This window comes from Takifugu rubripes, chromosome 17, assembly GCF_901000725.2.
Source record: "Takifugu rubripes chromosome 17, fTakRub1.2, whole genome shotgun sequence".
NCBI lineage: Eukaryota > Metazoa > Chordata > Actinopteri > Tetraodontiformes > Tetraodontidae > Takifugu > Takifugu rubripes.
The window spans coordinates 15,374,270-15,393,211 of NC_042301.1; the positions used below are offsets into that span (position 1 = coordinate 15,374,270).

General features: G+C 47.2%; 2 protein-coding genes across 3 annotated transcripts; one reads left to right on the plus strand and one right to left on the minus strand.

Moving 5' to 3' along the window:
• Positions 1-516: 516 nt before the first annotated feature.
• On the minus strand, positions 517-15,457 carry nt5c2b (5'-nucleotidase, cytosolic IIb). Of its 2 annotated transcripts, none has more exons than XM_029850723.1 (18): positions 15,216-15,457; positions 12,387-12,501; positions 9,087-9,160; positions 6,912-7,029; positions 6,708-6,803; positions 6,472-6,563; positions 6,326-6,383; positions 5,656-5,749; positions 5,080-5,133; positions 4,871-4,954; positions 4,671-4,712; positions 4,475-4,582; positions 4,177-4,243; positions 3,925-4,095; positions 3,671-3,722; positions 3,430-3,490; positions 3,153-3,329; positions 517-2,828 (listed from the first exon to the last, which is right to left on the minus strand). In XM_029850723.1, exons 1-18 carry the CDS (start codon positions 15,322-15,324, stop codon positions 2,595-2,597), a joined length of 1,806 nt encoding a protein of 601 aa, XP_029706583.1. In that variant the 5' UTR covers positions 15,325-15,457; the 3' UTR covers positions 517-2,594. The 2 variants fall into 2 exon arrangements, with proteins under 2 accessions (XP_029706583.1, XP_003972610.1); XM_003972561.3 differs by lacking the exon at positions 15,216-15,457 and adding an exon at positions 13,819-14,267.
• On the plus strand, positions 15,366-17,188 carry inab (internexin neuronal intermediate filament protein, alpha b). The gene is made up of 3 exons (XM_003972560.3): positions 15,366-16,214; positions 16,702-16,826; positions 16,909-17,188. The coding sequence occupies exons 1-3, from the start codon at positions 15,366-15,368 to the stop codon at positions 17,186-17,188; spliced, it is 1,254 nt and encodes a 417-aa protein (XP_003972609.2).
• Positions 17,189-18,942: the final 1,754 nt, after the last annotated feature.

Genomic DNA, 18,942 nt, shown 5'->3' on the forward strand with positions numbered 1-18,942 from the left:
GTAGGTCTAGGGGTGTGGGTGTAGGTCTAGGGGTGTGGGTGTAGGTCTAAGGGTGTGTGGGTGTAGGTCTAGGGGTGTGGGTGTAGGTCTAGGTGTGAGGGTGTAGGTCTAGGTGTGGGGGTGTAGGTCTAGGTGTGTGGGTGTAGGTCTAGGGGTGTGGGTGTAGGTCTAAGGGTGTGTGGGTGTAGGTCTAGGGGTGTGGGTGTAGGTCTAGGTGTGAGGGTGTAGGTCTAGGTGTGGGGGTGTAGGTTCCCTGTACTCCAGCGGTCTCCATGGTCACCAGATCTCAATCCAACAGAGCAGCTTTGGGATGAGGTGATCATAGATGCCGACAGAGCTGCAGCAGCTGCCGTCAGGTCAACATGGACCAAATCTCTGAGGAATGTTTCCAACAGCTTGTTGAAGGTTTCCAGGAAGGATTAAGGTACTCCTGAAGGCAAACGCAGCTCCAACCTTTTACCAGCAGGGTGACGGTCGGTAGACGGTGACAGAACACAAACAGCAGCACAACAAAAGTATGAGAAACTATCTTTATTATATTTTTTTTTTTGCAATTTACCACAATGTACAGTCTGTAAGTAGGTTCTGATGTCAAATAAAACATTGTTTATGCATAAAACAAAAGAAAACTGTAGTTTAGAATAAGAAAGAAGACAGCTTTGACAGTTCTGGAGCACTGGGAACATCACAACCACAGATTAAAAAAACAAAACTAGAATCTGTTCACCAGGGTCTCAGTGGATGAGAGTCACAGACGTCTGCTCTACTACAGAATATAAAATTCACTTTTGTTTAAAAAAAAAAAAAGGAAAGGAAATATATGGAGGGAGGCTAATCTAACCATGTTTTGTAAACCAGAACCATCGAAAAACAAAAGCTTAGAAAAATAATAACCTCTCAGTATTGATACAAGGAGCGGGAGATTTCCCCTAATTTATCGCTTCATTCTAAGTTTTTCTTCTTTACAGGTTAGCAGGTTTTAGTGTGTTTCCACATGTAAACAACCAAAGTGAAAAGAAAAGAAGGCTTTCTTAGACCCAGCAACAATCATTACCCTGGCAGAATGTAGATGGTTGTTCTTTCCACATGCATATGCACCCTGTGCAAAGAAAATAGAGGTGGCGAGCTCCGACTGGCCTCTGCAGCTGCCGCAGAATCAACACCTCCGTCGTTTTGCTGAACAAACAGACAAAAGAAGGAAGCCAGAGTGGAATTCTCTGCATTTCGAACACATCTCTGTCCGCCTCGTCCAGCCACAGCTACACAGCCACGGACAGTGGACGGCAGGATTACCCCCCCCACCCCCCCGTCCAGATAGTAGCGGTGTGGGACACGAACCCATCGACTCGACACCTTTGAGATGCCAGGCGGCGTTGTTTTTGGGAGGGGGTATCGGTCTCTCTGCAAGCCGAATATTTAGCATTCATTTCCTCTAATCCGAAGACACCCTCAGCCAGGGATAAACAGGATGTTTCTACATAACAACATGTAGAAATGGATGGAATCACAGATGAGCACAACCTCAGTTATGTCTTTACTCTAAATAAAAAGTACTTCAAGTTTCCAGCTCAAGGTTCCACCAGTCTCTTTCTGGCCTGCAAAGCACATTTGGGAGATTTCAGTGCCCTGGCAGAACAATACTGTACACAGTCAGACACCGTCGCTACGGTAACCCGACTCAATGACTGTGTACAAAATAAAAACTGAATCCAGGTAGACCTTCAGTACGCAGCCGATAACGATCCACTCACACATTCCTCATCTAATAACAGAAAAGACTGCGTGGCTTTAAAACACTGATGTTTTTCGCGGTTGCCATGGCGTCTTTGTCCTCAATGTTGCTTGGCAGTTCAGGAGTTGCTTGTAGCGCGACATGCCCTCTCAAACGCAAAAAAACAGCCGGTAAACGGCCGGTTTGTGCTCGGCTGCTCCTGTGCTTTTATGTAGTACAAAATACTTTTGTCACAGTACTTCAGAGTTGTACACACAGGCGTACCAAACCATTCCAGACGGGACGACGCACGCAGAGACTCAACAGAAAGGCAGACATTGTTCCCATGTTGCATTCAAAGCAAAATTGATTCATCTGTTTTCTGACATAGGTTCGAAGTTTTTGTTAATAATTTGCATACCGTGTGACTGATGAACCAATCTGCTAGTCACTAGTCCTATTTGAGGTCAGTAAACATGACAAGCTGACACCCGCTTCACGGAGAAGCAGGTCTTCAAAGTCCTCTGCGAGTGTGTGTACGTGTGTGGGCGGGCGTGTGTGTGACATGTACTGATATAAAGATACAGAAATCAAACTGATTAACTAAAAATATGATTAGAATCATTATTATTATTATTATGAAAGGAGTAAAATTGACCCGTCTCAGAACTGGTCCTTTAAAATTTCCTCATGTACTGTACCTGCGGTTTGCGTAGGTGTGTGAGATCCATACACACACCCACCCACCCACACACACACACACACACACACACACACACACACACAGACACTCTCTGCCTCACTCTTAAAAGATGAGTAGCAGGGAGAAGTGAGCCGACAAGAACGGGAGAAACAGCAACGTGGCTTCGATTCCAACTCCGTCTCATTTCCTTTCCTTCTCCTCCTCATCGTCGTCCTCATCGTGGCAGTGAGTGATCTCCTGGGGGGTCTGGGGGAAGAGGTTGGGGGGTTTGATCTCGCTGAATGAGCGCGTCAGCTGGTTGCGTTTGCAATCCAGGTCCTTGCAGTCGCTGCACAGGGTGCGGTTCCGCGTGGCCAATGGTGATTCTGTGTCAATGTCCACGTGCATGTGTTCGACCGTTGACTCGTGGGGCATCTGCAGAGGAAAAGAGACAAAACGTGGGTTGAACCACCCTGCAACTTAACATATGTACAGTGGCATGCAATAGTTTCTGAACAGTGGAAGCTGGAAGGATCTTCAAAAGGCATAAAAGACACTTTGGCCAGGGTTGCCCAAACTTTTGCATGCCGCTGTGCCTAAAAGGCTTGAAAACACTGAAGCTTGCATCAGAAATAACTACATGGAAGACTGGATATTAATAAATGAGGACAGTTTGGAGATAAAGGAAGTGTCTGCAGGTCCGCAGTAAAGGTCAATAATGATGTCTGAAGGCAGCTGCTTTGTTACTTAGATGCTCACCAGCACGTGGGCGGCCCTGAAGAGGTAGCTGAAGGGGTAGTACAGCAGGTTGATGAAGGAAGCGGCGTACAGGTCAGCGTAGCGCATCACCTGCGAGGCGAATAAGGTCTGTCTGGAGCCGCTGCGGAAAAGGCTGCCCATCATGCCGTAGCACATGTCCATGTCATGTGTCACTTTCTGGAAGATAAAGAGAGGAAGGAAGTAAGTAATATTTAACTGTGCTGACGCACGATCAACCACGGCAGGCGTGAGGCCACACCCGCGGGCAGACGTATACCTTGACTCTGCTCTGAAGAGCGCTGATATCTGGCCTCTCGTTGCTGCTGCTGTCCAGATGTCTGAGGACAAAAAAGGAGGGGAAAAAAATGAGGAGTGTTGGCGAAGGGGTGGCCATCCTGCCCGATCCGAAGCGATCCAGCCGGGCTTAAAATAGAAACAGTGACGTGCACTTATCAGGCGACCCTGCTGACCCCGCGGAGCGCAAACAAAAAAGAAATAGGCCACGAGTCGAAACTTACTTGTAGAGTTCAGCCAAGAAAATGTCCAGTCCCTGCAGCTCCTCGAACAAAGCTGGGCAACAGAAGAGGGCGAGAACGTCACTGTGGAGCACTTTCTAATGACTATGAGTTCTAATCCCAGGGATTTATGAGGCAATTCCTGACCAATGATTCCTCATGCAGCTACGGTAGTTAAAGGTGGTGGTCATCAGAAGAGAACACGCTGCAGGCGTTCCATAGAGAATGTACAGATCTACATGTGTCTGAAGACTCACAGCTCTTATCAGTCCACACGTGCAGCTCCTGGGCCAGCTCGGGTATAACCAGGAATGTCCTCCAGCCTTGACGCTTCTTGGACTTGAGGATGTCTCCAAAAATATGGTCCCCAATGTAGACTATGTCCTTCCCCTTGGCGCCTAGCAGGTCACACACAATGTCTGAAGAACCTGGCGGGATGGTATAGTTCTTGATTAAAGAGAGATCCAATAAAAACCAGGAACACGGATGAGGGGATTCTGGTGTCTTACCTCCGGAGTAGACTATACCATGCTGCAGAGGCCCCGTATATGTTCCTATTTTTAACCGTCCTGTTGTCTGAAAAGAGGAAAGTTAGCGAGACATCAGAGACCAGTAGGCTTTGACTCCACCCATCAAACTGCTACATCACTGTGACCCCTGTGACGGTCGTACCAGATTCCATAGTATCCCAGATTTTCCCCATTAACCTTTAATATGTGTCATTTGTCCATAGGTGTGCCACATATATTCCCCCACAGTTTAAATCCCTCTTTCTCAGTCCTGGAAATGTTCCGCGGGGACACTCACTGTGTCAACTTGTCTCAGAACTGTTCCTTCTGCGAAGAACAGCGGCTTCCTGGCGTCCACCAGGATCAGGTCAAAGTAGGACTGCCAGGGTCTGTGTGAGGTCCCCGCCTGAGGACGGCACAGAAAAGTGAACCTGTTGCCGGAAAACTGGAAAACCGGATTTGTTTGAAGTTTGCCTAAAGCTTCGGCTTTTTACCTTTGGACCATGGGGGAAGTTGAACAGGTAGGTCATGATTTTCTGTAGGCACACAACAACAATTATGACTTATGACAGTGTTTCCAGGTCGGTAAACCTAAAATACAAGTATGGTCATCGCAAATTACCATTTGAAATCTTTATTACACCCATACTTTTTCACCCTGGAGCTGGAACCGTGAGCCGGCGGCGATACTCACATCAGTATATTTGTAGTCACTGTTGGTGGCGAGGAAAACCTTGGCAACCTCTTTCATCCGGCTGAGGAGGAGAGGCAGCTTCCCCTGGTGGGAACAAAAAGATAAAAGAAACAAGCTTCAAGAAGCTTTATAACCCAGTGTGTGTGTGTGTGTGTGTGTGTGTTTTCCCAGTGCCTCTGGAGCACCTTCATTGAATACAAACTACTTACATCTTTAACTACAAACTTCTCCAGGTTTTCAACAGTCTTCTCCTTCAGAGTTCCCTGCAATTACATCATCTCTAATGAGTCAAACCATTTAAAAACATTCAAAGTCGCCACCATGTCCTCCTCCTCCCCCGTCTCCTACATAATCACTGGTGTCTGTCCTCACAATATGGTTCCAGTGGGCAGACAGAGGTCAGCGGCCTGCGTGAAGGTCCTGTAACATCAGTCGTGTGAGCAGCACATGATGGCGGCCTTTGCAGCTCACATGCTGCTCAGATTCAACACTCAAGTCCTCCGTATCTGTCTCACTGAGTTATCTGTGAGCATTGATCACAAGTAGCGTTCAATAATGTTTAAACACGAGGCCGGAGTAAACCCGGCGTCCTTTCTCTGATTAGCTTTTACGCTGAAACCGCGTTGCTCACATGGACGCTGGAATAAAGATTGCTGGTCTTTATGCAGAGACATGTATGTGAGATCGGTTCATTATTTATTCACAAGAACTCAAATAAATGTGCTTAAGATGCCGTGTGGATCGGCACCGTTTGTCAGGGCCATAAGCACGGAAGGGCGCGTTACCTTGAAGTGGACCCAGTCAACAGCGTCACGGACATCCTGGAACATGCTCTTATAGGACATGAAGAGGTCGCCGTTCTTGAAGCCAGTTTCACAGCTGGAGGAGAGGAGCAGAGAGACACACAGCCATCGGAGAGGCCACATTTTTACGGAAGGTTTTTAAATTGTTTTTGTTCTTTTCTCTTTTTTCTTTTTTTTGTTTGCTTTTTTGCTTTGATATGGGATAGCCTTCCCTTGTTGGAGGGGTCCCCAGCCAAAGAGGAAAGCAATCTCCCCCTAAAAGACCAACAACCAGGTTTCAGAGGACAAAGGACATGCAGCCATTCCAGATTACATTCTCAACAGATTTACAGGCTACTTGGTAGAATTAAAGAGATTAAATAATCATTATATCATGATTACTTTTATCTTTTAGTAAGAATGATTTCTTAGCTCCCTCACCCTGATCAGTATTCATGCTTTCTCAAATTAGTAGATTAATACGATGTTATTACAGGAAAGGCTCTTCATTTCACTGGAATGTCAATTGATTGGTAGTTTTAATCATTTACCTGAGACCCTCCAACTCTGTCGGGTTCATTTTGACCCAGCTTGGCTCGTGAATGTCTTTGTGCCACCAAACAAGGCCCAGAACCTTGTTATCCAACAGAAAGCAGACTAAACTGTGTCTTACCTTGTGTATCTGTCACAGTTGGAGAAGAAATCTACAAGGCACGCGAACAGGTAGGTCTCTGTGGAGGAGCAGAGACGGCGTCAACGGCCACGACAGGACTCTTCAACCTTCTTGTTGGGTATTTAAGATGAAGACGAAGGCCCTACCTGGCAGGTTGAAGAGTGTGTTCAAGATATGAAACCGCTCTGTATCATCTCTCTGGATGAACTTGTTGGGGTAGCGTTCACGAATCTCAGGGCTAGAAAAAGGAAACAGACTGTGGTCAGAAAAACACAGCTGCAACCACATGCGACCAAAAGTCGGCGGTCAATATTTCTACCAGTGGAAGTCCGAGGTCAAAGGTCTGTCCGTCCCGGGGGACAGAGCGCTGGAAAAAACTCACCCTCGGAGGAAAATGAATCCGTGGACACAGACCAGGATGTTGCCGTAGGCGTCGACCTTCAGGAGGTTTCCATACATGGTGTCAAACACCAGCCCCCTGAAGACGGAAGCAAAGAAATACCAGAGGGAACCTGTGACTGCCTGGATTTCCTTCATCTCTCGGCAAAAACATCAGAGTTCTCAAATGACAGATGATGCGTCTTACCTGGTCGGGAACGACGGGTCGTAGACAAAGCTGAGCAGCTCCTGAGGGTATCCGATGGAAACGAGGCGCTCCACTGTTAGCTCAAATCCCAGGGACTCGTACTCCGGTGACTTGTACACTGGAAATAAAAGACCCGAGGTCAGAGAGCTAAACCCCCACAGGCAGGAATCAACTATTCTAACTATTCATCAATGACCTCCAAAACAGTGGCATCTATATTGTCTATTAAACAGCTCTATATAGGTCTTTCTTTGTTAGCTAATGAGCCTGGCAGAAGCAGATGAACCCCCACCCCCCGTCTCAGATACGCACGGTGCCAGCGATCTGATAATAAACACTACCGACGATGCTCAGCTAAGAAAAGACTGGCAGGGGATTATCTCGATATCTGACATTGGGAAAACTCTGTGTCACATGTTATAAATACAAACCGGAGAATGTCCCGGTGTTGTTGTGCGCACCAGCAGAGGGGTGACGCGAGGCCCCTGGAGGGGGAGACGTATTGGCTGATGATGTTCAGACAACAGACAACGAAGGACAAACAGACTCCTTCTTCTCTGTGTGCTTTGCTAGACGAAGTTTTTTAACATCACTAATAAAAGGTTGTTCCTGTATTGATTAGGGGCCTATTCATCCATGAATATCCATGATATCCAAGTCTATATCCTGTTTCTTTTCCCTTAGAGAACACCACACTACGAGTGACTGTACTGAAGAGTTGCGTATTACAAACTGAATATCAGGTTAGGGGCTGTGATAAAACCTGTTCTCATGTTTCTCAGCTTGTCAGTGTGCACGGACACGCACGTGGTTGTTACTGAGGCAAGAAGAAATGGAATCTCCTCCCAGACTTTGCTGTTTACTTAAACATCACCGGAAAACCAGCAGCGCTGGCTGAGGTGTGTGTGGTCCACAGTTCAAAGGTCAGGTCAACTGAGGCCTTTTGTAATGTATACAATGTAAACAACCTTTGAGGCTATGCAAATAGAGCACTGAGCCCAAATTAAACATTCAGAGATAGCGAAATTAGGAGCAAAAATGGGAACGTTTGTCACATGCAAGCGGAGCCTGGAGGTCAACAGTCTGTCCAAAAATCTGTTGCAAATCTAGGACACAGCTAATTAAGGCCCCCGAGTGTAACGAAGGCGAGTTTCAACATGATTATGTGCAAAATGAAAAAGCTGTGTGTCGTTGCACAACAATAGCAATTGAATTAGGGAAAAATAAGCCTTAATTTGATGATGATATCTGGGTCAGATCTAATCAAACCACGCTGATCACCAAAACAGGACAAAAGCACTGAAACCAACTGTTTGGTTTAGAACTCTTAAGTGTTGAACTCCTGATAAATGAGACCGTTCCAACTTTACAGAAACTTTTTTGTCCTCAATGACAATCATACCATTAACTATTAAAAATGGGCACCAGCACGTATCCTGGCAACGACACTGGCGATGATGTCATTCACAAATATGACCCAAATGACACATTTACTGACGACGGTTCCATCCATAGGTCGTCAAACATTAATAACATAAAAACATATATACGTTAAGCACTTTGCGCATTTGAACTGCGTTTAACACCCTGCTGTTGGCCACTGCGCCACTGAGGACTCCCCAGAGTACAACCGCGGTCGCGGGCTGAACGGCGTCCAAGGATATGTGATAGCAGCACTTCTAACAAACATTAACACTTGGTTATGGGATCCCGTAAAGAGAGCCATGTCAACAGCTGAGCGTCCGTAAGATCGCCTGCGCTGTAAACTGGGGAGAGGGGACCTTTGTGGGGCCGCGGCTGATCCTCGTCCTCGAGGGAGCCATCGCTGGTAGACCCAGCAAATCACCGGGGCCTGCTGGTTCAGACACGTGCCAGAGTTTACAGAGAGGCCAAAAAGAGTGCAGCCGAGTCATGCAGGAAAGTGACGAGGGGGGAAAAGCCATCGGGATATTTCGCGTCCATTTACAGCCCCGAGCACAACAACGGGGAGCTATTTTTAACGTTTTAGCATCCAAGATGGACCTGGTTCGGCTGTCAACACCGCACTAACGCCTGCCCATTTGGACTTGTCAGATTATTAATGTAACAACAGGAGGGCCGATCGTTTACCACGTAAACTACGATCGGCCAACGTACGTTAAAAACAAAACAAAAAGCAAAAACTCGTTAACTTACCCGCTAAAGTATAATCCATGTCGAAGCCAAAACACTTGATCTTCTCCATGGCCAAGCTTCGGTTGACAAACACTCTGGAGGGAGATGAAGTCTATATTTTACTTATGATGTAATTTACAATAATCAGATTACCCGTGATTCTCACAGTGCTGTTGTTGTCTAGGCAAACTAACTAGACTCTAATCCATCCTAAACAGACTCCGTGTTCATTACAAACATGTTGTGACATATTTATTATAGATTGAGAAGGGCGCACACATGTGCACCGGGACATTTTACACCCGCTCTGATGGTACACCGTGTTACACACGGGCGTTTACGTCTTCGAGCCACCCTTCCACTACTGACCCAAGGTCCTGCACCAGTCCGCCTTTTAGCTGTTGATGTTTGTAATGTGATAAATGGTGTTTGTCCACAGCAGGCCGTAAACTCATTATTGCTATTTACATTGTAAAATAAACACACACACACACACACACACACAAAGGCCTCAACACAACTTACAGTGGATCTTTCTAGAAAAGGAAGGCAGAAAATCTTTTTTTTTTAAATGTATTCTATATCGCAACAGTATTGTTGCTGGATTCTTTAGGTAATACCACTAAAGTTACCGTGGCAACTGTAAGATTTTGTCAACAAGAACTTTACAGTTAAACCTCATTTCGAATTCAAACAATAACAATAGGGAACCAAACGGCTCATCCACTCTGCCTCGTATCTATCCGGATATGTGACGTATATGTTTCCACAGAGAGGGCAGCGAGATAGACGAAGCCTGACTATACATCTTGGATTTAACATCAGTGAGAGGCGTGACTAAAGGAGGCATGTCCACATCCAATAAATATTGAGCCTTCCCAGAAATCCAGCCAGAAACAATAAAAGCCACAATCCCCTGTTGACACGCGAGCGGGAAACCTTCTCCTGAGACGTGACGATAACGGTTTGATCCTCAACCATCTGCAAACTTCCCTTGTGAAATACCTCGAAGCCGATCCGTGGTGAACCAGCTCCCATTTAGAACTCCGTCCAGCGGCCGACTGGAGATGCATTCTCTGCAAAATTACAGCCTAGTCTGACGTCCCGTTTGACCTGCGCTAGCGGCGCACAGCAGCTCGGGGTGTGTGTGTGCGTGTGTGTGTGTGTGGGGAAGGGGGGGTCACAAACAATGCCTCTCTCCCCTCCTCTGCCTTTCTCTCTCTCTCTGCTTTCTTGTCATTCAGACATTTTCTGACTTGTTGCAAAAGCGATTGTGTCTGTTCTGCGTCATTCTCTGTTGTTGTTGTTGTTGCTCAGAGGTGCTGTTGAACAGCGTGATGTTTGTGGGCCTTCAAAGACATCCAGAACAATCACAGCGGGTGCAGTACCTGGGTGACTGCTGAACGGGGAAGAATGGGATCACTCCCTCGCTCGGAGTTTTAAATGGAAGCAGCAGAACCTGAAGTAAAACCCTGAACGGGACATTTAGTGACTGAGGGACACCACTGGAGGTATACGTGAAGGAAGTGGGCTAAAATAAAGACGTGGTGTTGAGTCACACCCTTGAAACATTTATCCCATTACACCAAAGGTCAGATGAGGGATTTTAACCTCAAACCCACGCTTGGCTGACTTCATGAGCTCAAGAATATGTTGGTGGATTACGAGCTGTTCCACACACAACAGTGACTTTTTGAATCAGCCATTAATCATAGAGGAACAGCGCTCCTAAAAATATCAGTATCATCTAAGAAATTCCAGTACTGTGACAACTCAAATCGCAAAAAAAAGGTTCAAAAAAATACATGGAGACATGTCTCCAAGGTGGTTTTCTCTGTCAACTGGACTGGGTTTCTTCTCTTGAAGACTAGGTGAACGACCCGACCAACGACCCTGCTAACGACTCTCAGGTGACCACCCAGATCATTAGCATGCTAATGGTCCACAGGGGCTATATATTTTCAAGCTCTCTCCCCAGCGATTTCAGAACTGAAGAAGCCTTCTGGATAGAAGGCGAAACGTCTTCAAGAGAAGAAACCCAGTCCAGTTGACAGAGAAAACCACCTTGGATACAATGACCTGGATGACTGAGAATTTACACAGACACATGGAGACATGGAAATCTTCAAACCGTTGACAGCAGTGAAATATCCCTTGGTCTCATAATGATATAATTACGGTTGGGTGTGTCTGGAGATTCTGCAGACAGATCCATCCCTCTTATCTATTCTCTATTCTCTGCTGGCCAGAGGCCACAGCACTGATACGGTCACCTTAAGACACACAGTTGTTCGGCTCCAGTGACCTCAGCGCCGACATTTTCCGCTATCTTGATTATATTTGGGAGCGTGCGCCTGCATGGCGGAAGTAAGAGGGCACCGTCGTAGACAGGGCGGCTTCAAGTCTCTCCGCTAAGTAAACACGGAGCGAACAGGCGAGTGACTGTTTTATAAACCCACGGGGACTGCGTGTTACATAAGGGCGTGGAGGAACAGTGGACAAACACGTCCAGGACAAAGTTTAACACCACACAGCAGCACAAGGTTTACAGCCGTGGTGATAAATGAGTCCAGCAGTGGGTATCACTGCAGGGTATTCCTGATTAACAATAGTGTTCCCTTACAGTGAGTCCAAAGTTTATTACGGTTTGGATTACGACATTTCAGGGCCTTGAGGAATTTCACCGCAGTCAACCTTGGGACACTTGTTAGAAACTGTGAAATTCGAGCCAAACCGGTAAAACCTTTCCTGGAGAAGACTTGACGTGACCTGACACGGATTCCAATCCACATAATGAGGAGCGGTTTAAGTGCACGACATCAATAATTGACATTACAGTCCTCTCACATGCCTGGTCATGATTGAGGCAACACAAAAGGCATCAAAGGTACGAGAAAATGGATAATTCATTTACTACAGGGTGCCTGGCTGGTCCGCAGCACATAAAGATGATCTGCAAACACAATAAACAGCTAACAGGTTGTACAGTTATCAGTTCTCTTCTGTCCGACCATCAGTCATGCGCTATCTCTGCCTCCAACAAATATTGAAACGCCATAGGAGGCAGTAAAAGTATGTATGCATTTTTGTTATCTTTTTTTATAGAGGGGAGAGTCCTGTTTGCTCGCTGATACTAAAGTCCAACTCTGATCAGCGTACATTACATTTGATTAAGCCAAAAGAAGCCATTCAAACTTGAGTTTTAAAAGATGGTGGAGTTTAATTGTGCTTCCCATGTGGTCTGACTGATTATGGAAAATGTTTAAATCCGAGCATCCATTCCTGTTGAAAATCATTTGCCGTGCTGAACCTGGCTCTCACCTGTGGTACGGCTCTCTTCTGTACTTTTTCATGGTCAATCTGTCCATGTTGGCAGGCAAATCTGCATAATTCTGCAGCCGGTCGCTCCATGAAGTCGTCATCCTGAAAACAATTCCTGTGGGAAGAAATATGACAAGATTCAATCAGCTTCCTGTAATCCATCCATCTTCTAGCCCTTTATCCCTTCGCAGGGTAGGTTGAGTGGGGGGGGGGGGGGGGGCTGAGCCAATTCCAGCTGCCTTGAGGCACGAGACAGGGCTCAAACCGGACAATTTGCCAGACAGCCAAGCATTCGCACTCACATTCACACCTAAGGTCGTTTTTAAACCTGCCAATTTGCCAATATGGATCCTCTGGATCGTCTGGAAGACGGGGAGAACGCACAAACTCCACACAGAAAAGCCCCCTGGCTCCCAGGTGGATCCAAACCTGGGACCTTCTTCCTGTGAGGTCCTAAGATGACTCCAGCCTCAGACCACCGACTTCATGTAATTCCACAGCGAGCAACATGCAACGTAGCGTGAACGAAACGTGCATTTTTCAAACCATTCCTTTAGAAGAGGCCACACCAAACCACAGCCCATCATCGGCATCATTCCACAAATTCTGGAGCGAGGTCACGAGGTTGGATACGCAGTAATTAAACCGTCGTTCTGCTATATAAAAGTACATAATCTGTCTACAACATCGTGATCATCTTCACGGTTTATTTTGCCGGGACTGATTTTAGGGCCGAGCTGTCAGTTCTCCTGTTGTCACAGGAGAGTCGGGGCTGCCAGGAGGAGAGGCAGAGGTCATCTTTCCTCTTCTGAGGGCCAGGACCAATGCAAATGAGACCCATGCAGGGATCTGTCAGCGGGCCTGAGACCAACAGGCATCAGTGAGGGGGGAGCAAACATGAGATGCACAAAGTCGAATGTTGACGGGAACGAGCGGTCTTGTTCCGCCCAGCACATCCCATTATAGACCCACCAGCCGCTGCACACGGGGACCTTTGTGGTTTCAGCCACCGTATGCACATGGGAAGGACAACTCGCTCCCCTCGGGACTGGAAGGCAGCTTTGGAAACTGGAACTAAACTTCGCTCTCCGTCTTGAAAGTGGGCTGACGTTTGTCTCGGCAATGTTAAAAGATCATTCTGACAGTATTTCTGCAGCTTCTGATGGTTCTTTTTCCCCCCCAAACCCATGAACAAATCCAGCAGATCTTTGCACGACCAGAGAAGCCGCTTGCAGGGGGTTGACGCAAGCTATGAGGCAAACATCCTGGCGACTGGAAACGCTAGCTAACTATCGGCACAATGCGGACTGCCTTTATTTTTATCTGACATTGGTGCGGAGGACAGCTGAAAGAGGTCCCCGGGGGAAGGTTTGGCAGCAGCAAGACACAAAGACTGGGCGCTTTGGGCTGTGAATGGCGTTTCGGTACTCACCTACGAGTTCTGTAAAACCGCACCGTCCGACAGTCTGAGCATGCGCCCTGGGCTCGGGAAAAGCGTGAGAATGGGGCCTTGCGTGTGCGTAAAAGCGTGAGGCAAAAGCAGCGATGTGTCCCCCGTGAAGACAGACTGTAAATATGTTTTTCCTGCCTTCTCTCTTCTCTATATGCTGTCCAGCTGTTGTTATGAGACATCAGGGGGGCGGGGCTTGCGGATGTCAGTCAAAAGCGGGCGGCGTTATGTGTCGTCGTGGCACAGACACGTGACCCCATTCTCTCGCTATCAGTCGGAGACATCGAGCTGCAGAGCTGCAGCGGTTGGACCGGAACACCACACGGAATTGTGGTGATGAAGCGAGCGGCAAAAGGCTGAGAGACCGCAATAAAAAGGTGAAAATGTGCAAATTAGAGCACGGGGATTCCTTGGTAAATAAAACTAAGTCAACGCAAAGCTGATTGTGAACAATTCGATCCGTTTTAAAAACACCTAAAGGACGCATCCTTATAAAGAAAAGAGGAGATGAAATTAAATGAATGTTCTCACAGCATCAGGTTCAACGCAATCGAGGGGAATCCTGCCATGCGCGGAAAAAACAAGCCCCATAAAATGTATCTACATACTCCTGTACATAAGCAAATAAGTACAATTGCAGGGCAGTTCTGCTGACAGAAACACAAGCAGAAATCCTTGTTTCTGGCGTTACGCTGTTGTGCACAGCACAGCCGACAGGGGGCAGCAGAGCTCTGTCTTTCCACACAGGCGCTGAACTAAACTGCAAAGTTTAAAGTCTTTCGCTTATTTACTTTTTCTTCTTAAAATTCAACTCTGACTGAAAGTCTGAAGTGTATTCAGAATGACTTAAATACTCAAACATTGGACATCTAATAAATTCTAAGGGTACGCCGGTACTATAGTACTATAACTCCTGCTCTAAATAAACACCGTCTTGAACTGGATGTCATCATGGGGGAAGTATTACACATACGTAAATAAACATCATTAATGTAACCCTGACATCGGCAGCTACTTGTTGCTTGAAGACCTTTTGACTTCACTCTGGGTTAAAAGTGCAACAAGCCATCACCGACGCGTCACCGTTGCGCTAAAAGGGACAGTTCCATCTGTCCTGCACAAAGAAAGGAGCCAACTCCGCGCAGATGCTCCGACAAAAAGAACATTGTAGCTTTGGTATTAGCTAGATAATCACCTAGTTAGCAGAGTATTAAGCATCACTTTGTTACACGGAGAGAAATAAGTGCGCTGGTTCCGTCGGGCATTGATCAGTGAGTGGGTTCGTCCCCCTATATAAGGAGACGCGCCCACTGCTCCTCTGTGACTGTAAACCAGCCAAGATGAGCTACGGAGCTGAAGTCTATTCCTCCTCCTCTTACCGGAAGATTTTCGGGGATTCGCCCCGATATGCGTCCTCTCCCTCTCGGAACCTGTCCTCCCGGGGAGGGTACCGGTACTCCTCCTCCGCCAACAGGAGCAATATCTCATCCCTGGGCGCGCACAGCAGGAAGTCCGGCCGTTCCCTGTCCATGCCACTGGACACCGTCGACCTGGCACAGAGCAGCGTCCTGAACAATGAGTTCAAAATCATCCGCACCAATGAGAAGGAGCAAATGCAAGGTCTCAACGACCGCTTTGCTATGTTCATCGAGAAGGTGCACAACTTGGAGCAGCACAACAAAGTGTTGGAGACGGAGCTGAGCGCGCTGCGCCAGCGGCAGGCCGAGCCCTCCCGACTGGCCGATATTTACCAACAGGAGCTACGCGAGCTGCGCTCCCAGCTGGAGGAGCTGAATGGAGAGAAGTCGCAGCTTCTGATCGAGAGGGACAACATCGAAGACGACCTGCAGAAACTCAGGGGCAAGTACGAAGAGGAGTTTCGTGCGCGGGAAGAGGCGGAGGCCACCCTGAAGGCTTTTAAGAAAGATGTGGATGATGCCACAATGGTGCGTCTGGACCTGGAAAAGAAGGTGGAATCTCTACTGGACGAGATCAACTTCCTCCGGAAAGTGCACGAGGAAGAGGTGACCGAGCTGATGGACATGATCCAGGCCGCGCAGGTCTCCGTCGAGATGGAGGTGTCCAAGCCGGACCTCACCTCCGCCCTGAAGGAGATCCGAGGCCAATATGAGTCCATGGCGTCCAAGAACCTGCAGTCCGCAGAGGAGTGGTACAAGTCCAAATTCAACGACCTGTCTGAACAGGCTGTCCGGAGCAACGAGGCCATCCGAGCCAGCCGGGAGGAGATGAACGAGTACCGGAGGCAGCTGCAGTCCAAGACCATCGAGATAGAGAGTCTGAGGGGAACCAACGAGTCTCTGGAAAAGCAGCTGCGGGACATGGAGGACAGGCACAATGTGGAGATCGGCAACTACCAGGTAACTCCCACTTAAATGCCTCTTTAGCCGATGTGATGGTTAGTTAAATGGATGAAATGAATCGAATGAATTGTGCGGAGGAGAGAAGCGGCGGCTCGCGGGGCAGCTGTGGAGGCTTGGCTCTGTCCGAGGTGCTGAAAGTCGCTCCCGGGAGACCGCGCTCAACAGCTGCACCAGACAACGCCCAGGCGGCGCAGACGCGGCGACCGCTCCTCTCCCTTCTTCTTTCCGACCAAACCCTTTCAGCGAAGGGAATGCGATTCAAGCACACGCTCGTGAGGCTCATGAAGCCCCCAAATCCTCCGCTGCACGTTTAAAATAGCGTTCATTTAAAAAAAAAAAAAAGGTCTTTGTTTAAGGGCGTTGCTTTGTCACATGCAAACACTCCGTGTCTGACTCCCTTTCCTGCTCGGGTTAATAATAATAACGACAATAATAATAATAATGATTATAATAATATTAATAAATACACTGATTTATTTCATAGGACGGCATGGCAGAGCTGGAGAATGAGCTCAGGACCACTAAAAGTGAGATGGCTCGTCATCTCAGGGAGTACCAGGATCTCCTGAATGTTAAGATGGCTCTGGATATTGAAATTGCAGCTTACAGGTAGGTTCCTCCCCCTAAATGTTGTAATTTAGGTATCGATTGCTCTCTCACGTCTCTTCTGATTTGTTCCGTGTGCCTTCAGGAAACTTCTGGAAGGCGAGGAAACCCGCATCGGGACAGGGATCACCTATCCCGGCACCTCGGGGGGTGTGGGTGCTATGCAGGGCTACAACTACCAGAGCCGCATGTACACCAGCTCCAGCCGTGGCTCGAAGAAGGAGAGCAAGGAGGAGGAGCAGCCCCAGCAGATCAAGCCTGGAGCCAAAGTGTCCCAGCGCGAGGTTTACGAGGAGACAGTGGTCACCACCAAGAAGATGGAGAAACAGCAAGAGCCCGGTGATGTCACCAACCAGAAAAACTAACGAGTTGATTGAGAGCCTGTTGATCGATGAACCCTGACCGATTTCCCTTTCCCAGCCCAAAACAAAACCCAGAACATCAGCGCTGAACACTTGGCGATCTTCGTTGATATTTATTCCCATCTTAATTTCAATGAATGAACGTTGGGACGTCTATTCTAAGTGTGCAGGGCGCCACGTCTGGTTGTTTGCTTTGGGCTTCATCCCTTCATCTTCCCTGTCCCCCTCCTCTTCTTCCCATCTGCCCCCCCCCCCCCCACGTTCTAAACGCTACAGTAACCATCACTCAATGTTACAACACACCTGTACTCTCCGTGTCTCACATATACGTTCACCATCAGACAACAAAACCACTCAAGTAGCATCTTTTACAGAAGTATCACATATCTGAAACTTAGAATTCAACTGGTCTCCGCACATTGGACCCACGTCGCGTCCACATGGCGGCTCGCCACCGCGAGCTGCACAGCACTATCGTCACGTTTCAGCTGAAGCATGTTTGTGTGGACTTGAAATTGTGGGCTTCAAAGAACAAAAGAGTCAGAACACATTAGCCTGACCATTTCTCTTTCTGTAGCCACTTTTAGAACGGAATAATATTAATAATTTAAAAAAAAAAGGCTTAAGAACAGCAACAGTTTAGATAGGAAGCACATTGAATAGTTACAGTGAACCAGCCGGGATAATTAACGCATCTTGCTGAGCCGATCTCTTGAATTTCATAAGCTTCTTTAATCTCTTGCACAACTGTCCCCCCTGAGGTGTGAATATAGTTCAGTCTGCTCTGCACGGCCCCGAGATGGACAAGTTGGAGGTCCTTGTTGAACTCCTATTTTTAACCTAAGAGCAAAGCTTGATGCTGAAAAGGCAACAGAGAATGAACTGAGCATCATGTGCATGGTGTATGTAGACCGTCATGCTTGCCTAGAGTTGACCATCCCATCTGTAATAGGGCACAGTTGTGTTTTTTACATCAGTAGTTGTCAGTAAAACAGAGACGATCGCTTGTAGAATAGATTTGGAGGATTCTTGGCACATCCAACCATCAGGTACCATTATAAATGAAACAGCCTGCACAATTGCTGAACGCTCTCTTTATAACCTTAGCCATGACTGGATTAAACGTCTGTTGTAGCACAGAGTCAAGACTAGGAAACCTTCAGACACTTGTTTTTCTGCCTGCTCACTGCCAGCCTGGATGCAGACGCAGCTGGTTGCACACTGCTCTCACTTGGGATAGAAAACAACAATAATAAATAATAATCCTGATTGTACTGCAGACTTGAGATTCTCTTATTTAAGCAAGGTTTGTGGTGTATGTCGTGGTGCATTAGCAAGCGTGTTTGTTTCTCCACACAGTGGCCTCTCACACCCGCAAGTGGCAACAAATTGACTTTAAGTGTAAAACAATTAACGGCGGTCTGACCAAACCTCTCATCAGTTCTCACTGGTGTCCGATGATAACGGTTTAAAACACTGCCTAAACTGTCACCCCTCACATGCAAACAGTCCTTCATGAAAGTGTTTCTGAGTATGCAGACCCATCTCTAATTTTAAAAAAAACCAACCATTTAAGGTTTGACTACAGAGCAAATGATAGTAAAATGCCTTAAAACACCAGCAGCTTTTATTCCGGCCATGTGTGTGTGTGTTTGTTGTTTGTAGTTCTGTTCAGTGGGGTGTTACCGTCATTATTATTATCTCTTCATTAGTATTTCTTAGAGCTGCAGAGGCTACAAAAGCATAGGGATTGAATG

Bases quoted from the DNA above. Each gene is read 5' to 3' on its own strand.
- nt5c2b (XM_029850723.1), bottom strand. From the start codon at position 15,324: ATGAGATATTGCTCCTGTTGGCGGAGGAGGAGTACCGGTACCCTCCCC. The intron at 7,030-9,086 runs GTAAGTTAACGA...TTTTATTTCCAG, and splicing joins CATGGATTATACTTTAGCGG to TGTACAAGTCACCGGAGTAC. The intron at 6,384-6,471 runs GTAGGGCCTTCG...GCTCCTCCACAG, and splicing joins CACACTCTTCAACCTGCCAG to AGACCTACCTGTTCGCGTGC.
- inab (XM_003972560.3), top strand. From the start codon at position 15,366: ATGCCACTGGACACCGTCGACCTGGCACAGAGCAGCGTCCTGAACAAT. The intron at 16,215-16,701 runs GTAACTCCCACT...TTTATTTCATAG, and splicing joins TGGAGATCGGCAACTACCAG to GACGGCATGGCAGAGCTGGA. The intron at 16,827-16,908 runs GTAGGTTCCTCC...GTGTGCCTTCAG, and splicing joins ATTGAAATTGCAGCTTACAG to GAAACTTCTGGAAGGCGAGG.